This window comes from Cervus canadensis, chromosome 19 (assembly GCF_019320065.1).
Source record: "Cervus canadensis isolate Bull #8, Minnesota chromosome 19, ASM1932006v1, whole genome shotgun sequence".
Lineage (NCBI taxonomy): Eukaryota > Metazoa > Chordata > Mammalia > Artiodactyla > Cervidae > Cervus > Cervus canadensis.
Window position 1 is genome coordinate 50,971,106 of NC_057404.1, and position 13,686 is coordinate 50,984,791.

Consider the following 13,686-nt stretch of genomic DNA (forward strand, 5'->3'; position numbering starts at 1 on the left):
TTTTTGGTTTGCCCACCGTTCAGCAATTACTAACAACATCTCATATGGGTTCACAGACAGAAACACACAGTTCTTGCCTATAGATAAGACACAAAGATGTATTTCCAAAACCAAGGTGGTTGGCAGGAGAGGTGAACACTAACTCTTATGCAAGTATTGAGAGCGAGCGAGCTTACAGCATGGTCTAGGGAGGGTTGCTGGAGGGGATGTTATTCTAAATTGAATTTCAAAGCACGAGTATGAATTATGTTGAAAAAGTAGGGGAAGAATATTCTAGGTTAGAAGCAAACCTTGCGTGGGAGGGCTTTTAATAAGCTGAACAAAGCTCAGTACTGATGTACACTCAAATTTAAGTTGGAGTAACAGGAGAAGAGGTGCTTGCCTGAGTATTGGCAATGATGATCCAGAAGTGTTATACAGTCAGATGTCAGATTTGCGTGAAAAGTGGAAGCGAGCTAGCGGCCATTAGGAGGAAGGCATGTTCAGAAATTTTTAGGGCTCTTGTGTCAAGTGCTTTGTTTTCAGAAAAACTTTCCTAGGAGAGACTGTTATTTTGTGCACACAAATAACACAGTAAATTGTCATTATCACCAAGTTCATTCTTAGAGGGGAGCTCAGTTCAACTACTTCATCTTAATGTCAAAGGTGAATTCTGTAATAATATAGGATGTGTGGCTGTTGGCACTAGCCTGCCTCACACATGCATAAATAGAGTATCCCTGAAGAAATAAAAGTGAACACACTGTCAGCAGAAATCACAAATTTATTAACTCTTAAATATATCAATTAGTCATTTACCATTATGGCAAGAAATATATACAGTGTCCCATGGTAAACTGCAGTGTTTCAAAATGAGAGAAGATAATAAATGTGTAATTCCATTGTGGTGGAGAGAACAAATCACAATTTCCTCACATCATAGTGTGGAAGACAAACTTGATCTACAGTAATACTTCAACACCACATGCTAAAAGTGTAAAAAAAAAAAACAACCAAAACTCTATACCTAATATTTTTCTAAAATACATGTATGCCACGTATAGCCATTTCACAAAAAGGTAAAAGAAATTAAAAAGGGAAAAATGAGGCCATTACTTTTTCACAGATCTCATTGGCAGGTTAACATGGCTCAATACATTTACTGTATATATTTAAATATATATTGTTTTAAATCGTGTAATAATTATCAGAAAAGCTTCAATCCATCTACCATACATCCACTAGTAACAATATCTAAGGTGATTAGTAATCAACACAGAAATGTGAAATGAGAGAAAAGAGGGAGGGTTTTTTTTTTTTTAATTTTTTTTTTTTTTTTTGCTCTGCTTTAAAAATAGGCTTCTGAGGATTGTGAATTACTGCTGTTAAAATAAGGTTGGTGAAGAGACCGTGCACTATAAAGCATTTCGGGAGGAGAAAAAGCCCCACAGGAATTGAATAAAGGGAAAATGAGAAGCACAAAGAAAACAGGGACGTTTCCCTTTTCTTTGTTTTAAGCAGGAAAATCCTAACTCCTAGAAGGGAAGTAATTTTACTCCGACACTTGAGAGTAGCTACAAAACCATGAGTCACAGAGATAAGAGTTCAAAACACTCAGACAGGCCTGCAGTGTTCTCCATCCTCTGAACTTCCGAAGCCTAGCCAGTGATCACGCAGGAGGGGCGAGGCAGAAGAAAGTGCCTCTGCACAAAATCCAGATCCACGACCAGCTGGGTGCTGCCCGGCAACCGCTCCACGCAGGAGGACGCGCTCCAGGTACGGGAGGAACCTACTTGCTTTCCTCTAAGTTTAAACAGTTCTAATACCTCCAGCTTAGTTAGGATCCCTATGTCCAAATTAGAGCAGAATTACAAACCTTTGAGCTCTTCTTGACCTCATCTCTGTGGGCCCTGAAGATGCTCAAAGTGTGAGTCCAGCCACCTCCAAGAGGCCTCAGTTTTTATTTTACCTTCATTATGCATATTTCACTTTTCTCACACTACTAAACAGGGGGGAGGAAAAAGTAAAGCATGAAAAAAAAGGTACAAAAGGAAGCAAACAAAGTGTTAAAAGAAATAGGATAAAATGGAGAAAAAATTAAAAAGCACAGATTTGAGAAAGGAACAAAAAAATTCAATTCAGCAAATTTCACCAGAACAGTGCGCGTATACCCTAAAGTGATCAAACTTGTCAGTGATGTGAGTTTTTCCAGTTTATGTAGTTTGACCAAAAAAGACAGGACTTCAGATAGTAGCAAAACCCACTAATTCTCACTTCCACATTCATGAATGATCCAACCCACTTTGTCTAACAGCAACACAGCTTTCAGTGAAAAATCATCCATTGCAGCCAGGATCACACTAGGAAACTGAAGGTAATTTTTTGTTTTTTGCCTTTTTTTGTTAAACAAGCTAAAACAGATGAACAGCAAAGAGTTTTTAAAAATTTACTTTTCTCTTACAAACTGTCATTCAGAGAATGTTAACTCTGAAGTCTGTTAAGTCTTGGCATAAACAGAGAAATTGGATGACTAGATTGTACTTGGGAATATTGTGGAATTTTTTTTTTTTTGCTGACCTCCCCCTATTGTTTGCCAACAATGATTGAAGTTTGCATGGAACATCCCCATAGTTGAAGTGTAAACAATGTATTGGAAGGAATCTATGACAAGATGATGCATCACATAGGCATTACACAGAGGACCTTCACAACTTCATGCACTCGGAAACATGCATGAAGAGGAGGAGAGGACGGCTCAGTGTTACCATCCAGGTGCCTTGAGAACAGAGAATTGCAGAAGTGGCACTGTTGATGTTTAGCTGCAAAGAGAGAGGGGAGACATAAACTGTTTTATGAAGTATTATCAGATTGCTTTGCCAAAGATGAGGCGAAGCTACAATTTTTATAGCTAAGTAATAGACTGAAAATACTATGTATAAGAGATCTTTGCTTGTGGCCGTTAAGAGAGAAAATGAATGATGTTAGACAATACTGATTTCCTGCATTAATCTGTCAATTTGTTCACACAGAGCAAAGCTAAAAATACTCAGGCTGCAATCACATGATTAAATATACAATTTAAGCATTCATGCTTACCAGATAAATTAATAAATGAATTGTATTATTTAGTTGAAAGAGACTAAAAGTTTAAGTTCACCTTTTAGCTTTTGTCACTATTCTTAGACTCTTCTGGATGTCCACCCTAGAAGTCAGTTTTACAGCCTCAAGAATAGGGAATGTGGGATGATTATTATTTAACCAGAGGTCTTCTTTCTTTAAACCAACAGCTGGGAGCACTATTTCTTCCAAGCTTGGACAAAGTTCAGTGCTTTGAATGGGGAACAAATTCACAATGCTGCCACACGTATCTGAATCCTTTCAATCCAAGGTAAGAAGCCAATCTTAAACAACACAGGCATGAATTTAACTACAGTCAACTTTCAATTATCCTCTGGAATTACTCACTTCGTGAGTTCTAAATTTCAGCCTGACTTCCTCCTTGTGGTCAAATACCATTAAACTTGGCCAGGCACAGCAAATTAATCTACTTATTAACCTTAGCTAAGTGCAGGACAGGAACTATAACCTCTTGAAAAACAGACATCAAAGGATCCTGGAGCCGGATGTAAATTAGATCTGGATAATTGAGAGTTGTCTGAATTGACCCAGGTAGAATTGTCTTTTGACATGAGAACTCCACAATATTTGAAATGCCATGATCTGTATGCTGAAGGTAGGGTCTTTTCAGCACTTATTACCTTGAAAATAAGGGTTATGCTACACAATGTTGCCAAACGTTAGACTCAAGAGCTCATGCAGAAATGCTACTGATTTTCAAAGACCTTTTATGGTTTCCATTGACTATAATGCAAGAAAATATCCTCAAAGAGAGGAAAAACAGCCATGCAGCTTTTCAGTCGTTAGCTCCAATCACAAAGTATCACGGAGCAGGATGTTACTTACAAGACCCATATGTGAATGGTTTTCAGGCCTTAGATGTTTTGCCACAAAGAGGTGCTTCCTGAGAAGTTTTCTTTCCCATTTGGAATACAAGGTGGCCTATTAAGAGAAGCCTCACTTAAGCCACCTGGCATAAAATGAAATTTTCTCAAGCAGGCTCTATCCATAAACACTGCAGGGAATTGTAGAAAAACCTAACCTCCTAGTACTGAATGAATGTAATCCCTTTTGTAGTAGTTGGCAATTGGTACTGTACCTCTTTGGGGTAAAAAACACAGAAATGCACAAAGATAGGCATCTTCATTATTGTTACATTTCTCTCTATTTTTTTTTTTTGGGGGGGGGAGTGAATTTCAGCCTTTCTTTTTTTTTCCTTCTTGACCCACTTTTGACAAATCCAACAGTGATACATAATAAGGCTAAACAGAAGGCCATTTGAAAACCACTGTGGTAGGACATTATTAAACTAAGACATTTTGATTCTCTGGAGTGCATTGAATGGCTGTTTGTTTGGTTGTGACTACCCATCCCAAGGCCCCCAGATACGAACAGGAGAGAATCTGAAATGAGGTCAGCAGCTGGCTGAACTTCTACTGAACCTGAACACGCCTTGTCCTCATCTCACTACACTTTCTCGACACAACTGTAATTCCCCTTTTTGCCAACTGCAGGCAGCCTTCTGGACCCACAGTCCTGTACCACAGGGAGCTAATGGCTGATGCTGCGCTTTTCCTCATGATGCTCCTTCAACTTGGGCTGTGTTCCCTTTGTTCTGTTTTTCCAAATTCCACTCCTCACTTAAGACTGCTCAAAATTCTGTCTTCTCTACAAAGTATACTTCCAACTTGTTATAAGCAGTTTGCTGCATGGGTTATCCATTCCCTGTACTCTGAAGTTGATTATGAACTTTTAGTTTTTTCTTTGGTATTGGTGATATAACATAATGTCTTTCATCTTGTGTTTTATCTGGCACAAGGTAAGCACCTAGATGATATAAATGTCTAGCTACTGACTGGAAGAGCAAACATGACCTTTGAGGTAGAGTGGTATAGTGAGAAAGGTGCTGAAATATTTAATACTTGCATTTTAAATGCTATGTTTCATAAGTTTCTCCTAATATCTTTAATAGAGCACCAGTAGAAAAATCTATGAAATGAAGCTCCTTATACGATACAGTCGCCCCACAGTATCTGTAGCAGATTGGTTTCAGAGCCCCCAAAGATACCAAAATCTGCAGATGCACAAGTCCCTTATATAAAATGGTGTAGAATTTCATACAACCTGCACACATCCTCTCATGTACTTTAAATAATCTCTACAGATTACTTGTAATCGATAATACAAGGTAAATGCTATGTAAATCATTTACCTGCAAGGCAAATTTAAGTTCTGCTTTTTGAAACTTTTTGATCCAAGACTGGTTGAAACTATGTGTGAGGAATCTTTGAGTAAAGACGCTTGACTGTTTTGGCCATTTTAGAAATTTTTTCCTTCCACATCCCCTTCCTTTGCCAATATGTGACAATGAAGTTGTATAAATTGTTTACCTTATTACATGAATTCTCCCTGATTTAACCATATCTAAAATGACTGTATACTTTCTAGGGCAAGTTTCAACCAACAAATAGCTAGTCTGATCTTTCCAGAGAATTATAGACTGATTCTTATGAAACATGGATTCCCACCAGTATAACTAATCACTAGCATTAAATAACAGATGCCAGGCTATTAACAATGGAATAAGGAACAGGCGCTGACCATGGGCGTATTAACAAGGAAGCTGACAGCTGGAAATATTTACTTGATGGGCACTGTTGGCGACCCCGAGCGATGAAAATGAACGTTCTGCCACTTCCCGTCCCGGCGGTGCCACACACGTGTCTCTTCCGACTGCATCGTTTTCGGCATCCCACTGCCATCCATGTACTGGGTGAGCCTAATGTATGCGATGCAGGCAGCATCATCGCCCACCAGGTGTACGTGAGGGTTCAGGATGATGGTGTGGATGGGTTTATTGCTTTTGGACAAAGCTGAAAGAGAATATGGAAAAGAGAACTTAGTTTCTATGCAAAGTAAACCGAAACCAATAATAACTTCACTTGGGACCAATAAATAGAATATCATTCATTCATTCAACTATTCATTATTGCAAATAATTGAGTGCCTGTACTGTGCAAAGTATAAAGAAAAAGCAGAAGTAGATATAGCCATTATTTTCTTTGTGGTTAAATTGTACGCCACTCAAACTTTGGGTGAAAAAGCTGGAGAGACGTAATTATAATGGGAAGTGGTTAGGAACAAGCCATCAAATGGACAGAGGTGGAGAAGGGCTGGCCCAGGTGCACGGAGCAGTTTCGTTTTTTCCAGTAAAGGAACTGCGGGGACAGTTGACAGGATATCCTGTGGGCTGGTTCATTTGTTTTTGTTTTTTCTTTTTTGCTAGTTGGTAAAGTACATGGGGCAAGGGAAATACATCATGTCTTAAGCATGGAGACGGCTATCTTCTAAATAGGCTGGCCATAGGGTGAATCAGTTTCCGCATCTCATCCAGTAGTGGCTCCTTTATTTAGTACAGTCCATTCTAGTAGTCCAATTATGGTTAGCCAGTAAAAATCCAAAATTTGGTGTTGGCCATATACCCTGATTCTGATCCTCTAGCTCTCTCCTTTGATTGAGCAGTTCTCACTAGGCTCCAGCCTTTGTTGTTTTGACAACATCTATATATTCTGACTGTTCAGTGACTGAGAGAGATGAAGATTTAGTGCAGATATTGACTCATGCTACTCTTTGATCACTAAAACAGGCAGAATTGTTTTTACCTGTTATCCAAACATATCCTTCATTCCCAGGAAAGGTCTGAATTAATTCCTTACTGCTACAGGCCAATAAAAAACAATATCCCATTATTATGAATATGTATTTATGGAGAGTAATGAAGTGCAGTGTTATGCTGAGGTAGGTTACAATATTCATGGGTTCATTATTTTACTACAGATGAGGTGGTATCAAGCTAGTCTGTTGAAGAAAACATTATGACATGCTGTCAATCACAGCATGAAACAGAGAATATAGGAACATCTATTAAAGTTTTGTTAAGGCCAGTTTACCACATAATTATCTTTGTTTCCTTGCAAATATCTATTGCATATAAGAAAAAGCAATTCATCGAATGTAAAAATGCATGCCAATGCAAATATTCTTTGTCAATGCTTATAATTACTGGATGTAAACCTGATTATCTGAATCATTACTATGATTCCTCTTTAATTCATAAAAATTTCATTGCAAAAGGTGAATTTACTCCCTGCATCATGCAAACACCTTATACCTAATGCCTTTGGGAGAAGGATAAGAGGAACTTCTATTTTATACTTTTTTTGGTGACCTGAAGGATTTCTGCAGGAGTTTCTTTTATCACTTTCTCTGAAATGTGGCCATTTCATCTGATACCATTAAAATTCTTGTACTCTGAATTGAAATATTTACCTCATTACTCATGTTCATATACATTTTTACCTTGAAAATGAGCACTAATTATTATTCTTGAAAGCACTCTTCTCTATGGCAAATATTCTGGCATGCTGTAATTTCTCTTATTTTTTCATATAAACAATGTTTTGAAAACCTGAAATTTAATTATTAAATTTTTAAATTTTTAATAATTTAATTAAAAATTAATAAAATTTTAAGTATTTATAGTTTTTGATAACTCATTTCACAGCTTATATTATACATTTACTGGGACTTCTATGGGGTGTATTTAATCACCATCACTTTTTATATAAAATTAGGTATTTTTCAAAACATACCAAAGCTTACGGCTGTTGTGGTTTTTTATTTCAAATTACAAAATTATGATGTGGGATGCTGGACTAAAGAAAGAATGCTCACTGCAGGAAGGAGCCAAAGAATCTAGAAATTCTGGAGAAATTCAGAGAAGCTGGAAAAGGCATGATATTCAAGTAAACGTACCATTTTCAAAGTAGAATCGATGAAAGTCCATCCCTTCCACTAAATTACCCAAAGCTTCGGGTTCAAAAGCAGTAAGGCCTGGGTCACAGATTTTTCTGTACGAAAAAAAATAAAATAATGAGTTAATGTATTCTATTGTTCCACACATATCCATTTCTAATTTATCAAACAGTCACTGAAGGAAAGTCTTAAAAAACACTGCAAACATAAAGTTTCTATCACAGGCCTTCACAGGGTGGGTTGAAGAGAAAACCCTAAAAAAGAACTGCAGTGACCTCAGATAAGGACAAGATAATACAACCAGTTCCAGCAGCTGATAATCTACAATGCTTTAGGAGTTTCCTTCGAAACATTTCTAATTTTTAATTTGCAAGGGGAATTCTCTAGGCTTTCCCCAGTTTTTATAATTCCCTAGTTTTCTAGTTGTTATAAGTTTATTTTTGAAATGCTAAGTCCTATAAAATAAACTTTGCCTTGGAAATTAAATATTTTTGGAATAATCTGATACTATCTACATTCATGTGAACGGTCATTTAGACTGATGTGAAGGTAAGTGTCACATCTTACATTTTCTGGCAATGTCCTCAAGACTTAAACTTTAAATACAAGCTTAATTAACTTTTATAATTGTGAGATTCAGATGCACATTAGTTTACTTTTTAATCCTAGAATCATGATTCAAGAAAAAAAAAATGTTAAATATTCAGGGAAAGCCAAAGGGCTTTCTTGAAAAAATTCAGCAAAGAATTTGTTAAATACCTCCTATGTAGCAGATATTCTTTGAAACAAACAACAATTAATACTGGACTGGAAATAAACACAAAGTGCCCAAAACTCAGATATTATCTGTGAGATAGGAAAGATTTAAGAGAGAAAAATCTGAGTTTCACTTTCTGGAGTAAGAGTTTTCCAGGTATGTGGAGAGGGCTAGGCATACAGGGCGGCAAAGACCATGCCGGAGTCCGGCTGGGGAGTGATGTGACAGCCGGCAGATGCGCTGAGGATGGGGTCTCTGTAAGTCCCGTGGAAACAGCAGAGAAAACACTTCTCGGTACTGTGTGATCAGAGTAGGCGTCTCAGAGAAGGCGCCTAAAATCTGGATTTGAGGAATTTAGTAGTTCACAAACTTAGATAAAAGAATGCATACTGAAGGATTTTGGACCGTTAATTTGGTGAGGCTTCATCTAATTTCCTACAGAAATTCCCCATGTGGGAGACGAAAAGTTAAAACGTTTTTAACAAGAATACAAGTTTTAAAAAGATCATTATGGTTCTTAAAAGTACAGTTCATGGAATTTTGGAACTGATTTTTTTAAAGAATACTTTTAAAGTAGAAAATACGCTTTAACGCAAGATATCACAGTGGTTTATATTCATTGTGGTAAAGAAACCCTCAGGTGCGGATAGGGTGGGAGTGGGTAGAGATTTTAAACTTTAAACACTCAGACTTCCTGGTGGGCAGGTATTAAAGCTCAAAGTTAAATATATATAATCTCTAAGAAGCAAAATGGCAAGAACAGTGTTCCCATGGTAACAGGACTTGTTTTCTGCCAGGGGCTATTACTTTCTCTATAAATAGACTTTTGGTTGTCAACATTAGTGAATCAAAATTTTTTACTACTTGATATCAGGGCCAAAATCATCTGAGGATCACTGTGCTATGATGGATCTTTTTACCCAACCATTGAGTCAACATAGTTGAAAACCTATTAATGTGTTCTTTCTCTCTGTTTCTATGTAAGTAAGTAATGTATGTCTCTCTCTCTCTCCTATCACAGGCTTTGGGTTAATAAGAGAGTCACAAACTGCTCCTTGACCTATGGGGGTGCATGCTCCAAACAGGTGTTCTGAAGACCAGCTGACAACTTTACCGATACCTCCTACCACCCCCAAATGGGAGGTGCTCTGGGTTAACTACTGGGCCTGAGTATACAAAACCAAGCCAGAAGACAGGAAAAGGAATTAGTGAGCTGAGGAACTGAATTATTTAAAACACCCTATTTTAAAGTGTCTGAGAATATAGCAAGTGCTATATTTCGCCACTTTGGCCTGGCCGACAAACTCCACCATTCCACAGGGGAAAGCTATTGACATATTTTTTAAAGTGTATTATGTTTGATGAATCATATGGGTCTAACAAAGTTATATCAACCAAAAGAATAAAAGAGAGCTGGTCCTATGGTTCAGGATTCTAAACAACTCTTTAACAATAAACAGTATTTTTTAAAACTCCATTTCTTACTATTTCTTTCATTCTAAATATATTCTTACTAGGTCATGTTAAAGAACTGATACACACACACACACATATGTATATACTCATGTTTGCACACACATTAAATTTATAAGAGGCAGTCCTGGGATTAATTTAGTTCTTATATTCAGTTGCTGTCTTCCATACTTTATATTTATCTATTTGTAACTGATAAAAAATATATAAAACTTGGAAAGAAGAAAACCCCCCACAGTTTCATCTCCTAGAGGCAGTATCTTTTGTTCACAATTTTTGTCCCTGTTTAAAATTCAAAATCCATGCCCCTGTTAAATTTTTATAGCTAGAAATACAGGGTTAAAGCAGTAATCTGGACCTTTATAACTTTTCTGGTGTATAATAACTAATTGTGACCCAAGCCCCAGCTGCTGCCACCACCATGGAAGTGTCCCCATCATACCCCGTCAGGCAGAGGGCAAGCCACTGGGGTCCTGCAGTCTGCTGCCCTCTGTGGTCAGCAGGGGTTTTATCCCTGCTCATCTGAGGGGCAGAGAACCTCCTACATTCAGACTTGCCCTTGATTAGTGGGCATCAAGATGGTCTCATTAGTTTGTCATTTGTATTTCCTCTTTTGCTAATGGTCAGTTCAGGTCCTTTACCTATTTTTCCACTTTCCAATCTTATTGTCTCAATATAAATTAATTTTAGGTACATTTTACAAATATTTTGTTAGTTTTATTTTGGCTTCAAAAAATTAAAATAGGTACGTTCTCTCTCTAGGTAGCCCAATAATTTTACTTTCTCATTTCTATGAGATGAAGATAAAGTTCAGCTGTACTGGATGTTGCCTCCTGATTTCTCTCTGTCCCATCACCTCTGCAGAATGTGAGGAAAAACACCCCTAAACCCAGATGCACTTTCTCTGTGCTTTCCTGTTCTTTTGTTTTTAACCTCATGGACTGCTCTGCTTGCAAAGCCTTCTCTCACATGGAGATGAGCTCTGATAAAGAAATCCCCACTTTTCCTGTCAGAAGTCTAATCTCTCTCTGCAATCTTAACTACACTTGCTTCTCTCCTGGGGCACTTAAGTCATTTATACCTTGAAATGAAGGTATCAGACCTACCTACTGTATCAAACCTGGGTTGAATATACATGAGTTCAGGTACACTGAAGAATGCATTCATACAGAAAACACTTAGTCATATGCATGAAAGCAGAATAAATGTGCCTCCACTCACGTGTAAGCTTCAAAGTCCCCATTGTTGATAGCTTCGATCAGTTGTTCAGTGACTTTGATAATCTCTTGCTTTCGTGCTAAAGGCAAAGACAGAGAGTTGGGTGAGAAATAAAGGGTAGAAGCCATATAAGGTTATTCTAATGATACTATTTTCCTCAAACAGGGTACTACCCATTTAAGACACAGCCCTCTCAGAATCATGGTGTTTTGTTTTCCTCTCTACAATCTTGCTGCCCAGAGCTCCCAGATCAATGTTAGGTCCTTGTTCTGAGAGCCTGGCAGAAACAGTAGGAAGCTGTTCTCAGGTCCTACTTCAGACCTAGAGACTCACAGTGTGACTGTAACAGGACCCCTGAGTGAACAGGTTCATGTTGGGGAAGCACCACTACATCCCCTTTGTTAGAAAACGACATTCACCTGGAAGGTCAAGGCTGTATTTTTTTACTAATTAGTTTTTATTACCTTTATCTCAACATGATTGAGTTTATGAACATTTTTCTCTTACCATTAACAACTGTGTTATTTAAAAAGACAGTCTTAAAGTATCACGTTACTAATACATCTTTCTTCATAGTATTGCTGAAATGCATTGAGACATTTAATTTATATAAAATTATTATTTTACTGTTTAGCTCAACTAACTCTATGAAAGGGGATGCTAACACTGTAACTGCTATCATATGTAGATAAATGGCCTTCCGTAAACTGTAAATTGGAAAAACAATGTATGAATTAATGCTATGGATGGAGCTAGAAGTCTTCCTGTAAGCTGTCAACACTGACATCAAACATTATTTGCTTCTATTCCTAGCCCACAACTGGTAAAATTGTTAAAATAGTTGACTTGGCTCAAATTCCACTTATTTCATCTGCCTCAAGTGTTCTTTTCCTTTTTGGAAAGCCTACTTTGTATTATTTGGCAATTAAGGATATACTATACACCATGACAATTTCTTTAGTTAAATTATTGTTGTAAATTGTTACTAAACTTGGTTGAATCTCTAATGTCTTCCTAGTTAGATTAAAAGCTCCCTGTGGGCAAAGAACATGTTATTTCTTTGTATCCTCTAAAAAGCTTTATCCAATGTCTTTTTAATAAAACAGATGCTCAATAAGTTTGTGAATTTGGCCAAGTGATGTTGAAAACCTTTTCCTGATTTCAGAACATTATTCTCTTGCTAACGAAATAAAAGCATGAAATATTTTAAAAATTAAATTTCATTAAATTTTAAGAACATTGTGGTACTTCCTTAAATCACTGGAAATACACTGAGGGTAATCACAAAGTCATTTCCACTCTACTATAGTGAGGTAATAAGGCTGCTGTTCATCATAGAAAAAACTGAAGTCTGGTTTTAGTTCTTACTGATTAAAGGCAACCAGTTTGCATTTTTAATGAATCTGATCTTTTTAAAGTACATTCTTAACCACAAACTTAAATGTTTATACTCACTTTCAAAACTCCAGGTTATCTAGGTTTAAATATTCCTTATTTAAAATAAATGTTCTGTAAAAACTGACTTCATTGAGACTATATGAGACTACCTTATAAAATATGGTTTCTTGATAAAATGGTTACTAACAATGTCAAGGTTGATAGTATAAAAAAAATAATCACCATATAGGGTAGATTCCAAAATAAGAGTTTCTTAGTTCCTATACACACTTAAAACATTTCTTGCCCATGCTCTTTTGATGAATGAATAGCTATAGTATAGCAAATATGAAAACATACTGACAGGAGGAGTGTCAGGGAAAATTCTGTGACACGGACGGTGCCAGCGGCACATTCTAGCTTAAATTTATTTAGGCAATACGTGATTCATCTGTCTCTGGCCTCAGCAGTGTGAACATTTGGCAAAAAGGCATGACAGCTGACCCGATTCCAGAACATACAGGACACTGGTGTGGGGAGCTCAGAAAATGAAATTAGGAAAATGTGACTATGAAAACTTACTCCTTGTATTAAACCCTCATTTAAAACTAATAGATTCCCTAAGACACTGGGTGGCTAATCATTAAAAACTATAGTTTAGAAAACAATGTCAATTTTTTAGAACAACAACAAATACAACAAATGGACGTAAGATCACTGCCCTTTGAACAGCTTCATTAGGCCAAGTTAGTTTACACAGTGTGAGAAGTTCAGAGTCACTCTCTGAAAGTCTCTGGATTCCTTCACAAGCATAGTATGGTATTAGAAACACGGGGTTTGCGTGGCCATGTCTCACTCTGAACTACTGTGCAAATACTCACTAGCTCTTCAACAGTTGGCATCCCTACAACTGGCTTAATCTTCATCCTGCATAATCAAAGTGACACAAA

The 13,686-nt window shown here is 37.1% G+C and overlaps 1 protein-coding gene across 18 annotated transcripts in view; it reads right to left on the minus strand.

Moving 5' to 3' along the window:
- Positions 1-745: 745 nt before the first annotated feature.
- CAMK2D (calcium/calmodulin dependent protein kinase II delta) overlaps positions 746-13,686 on the minus strand; it is a 299,674-nt gene continuing 286,733 nt past the window's right edge. For 9 of the 18 annotated variants that reach the window (XM_043438243.1, XM_043438236.1, XM_043438230.1 and 6 more), the window contains 5 exons: positions 11,363-11,438; positions 7,912-8,006; positions 5,741-5,969; positions 3,943-4,038; positions 746-2,798 (listed from right to left, as the gene is read on the minus strand). In XM_043438243.1, coding sequence (XP_043294178.1) covers positions 3,972-4,038; positions 5,741-5,969; positions 7,912-8,006; positions 11,363-11,438 — 467 coding nt within the window. In that variant the 3' untranslated portion in view covers positions 746-2,798; positions 3,943-3,971. Of the gene's footprint in view, positions 2,799-3,942; positions 4,039-5,697; positions 5,970-7,911; positions 8,007-11,362; positions 11,439-13,686 lie in introns of all 18 variants that reach the window. The other 9 variants (XM_043438242.1, XM_043438245.1, XM_043438241.1 and 6 more) reach the window with 2 other exon arrangements.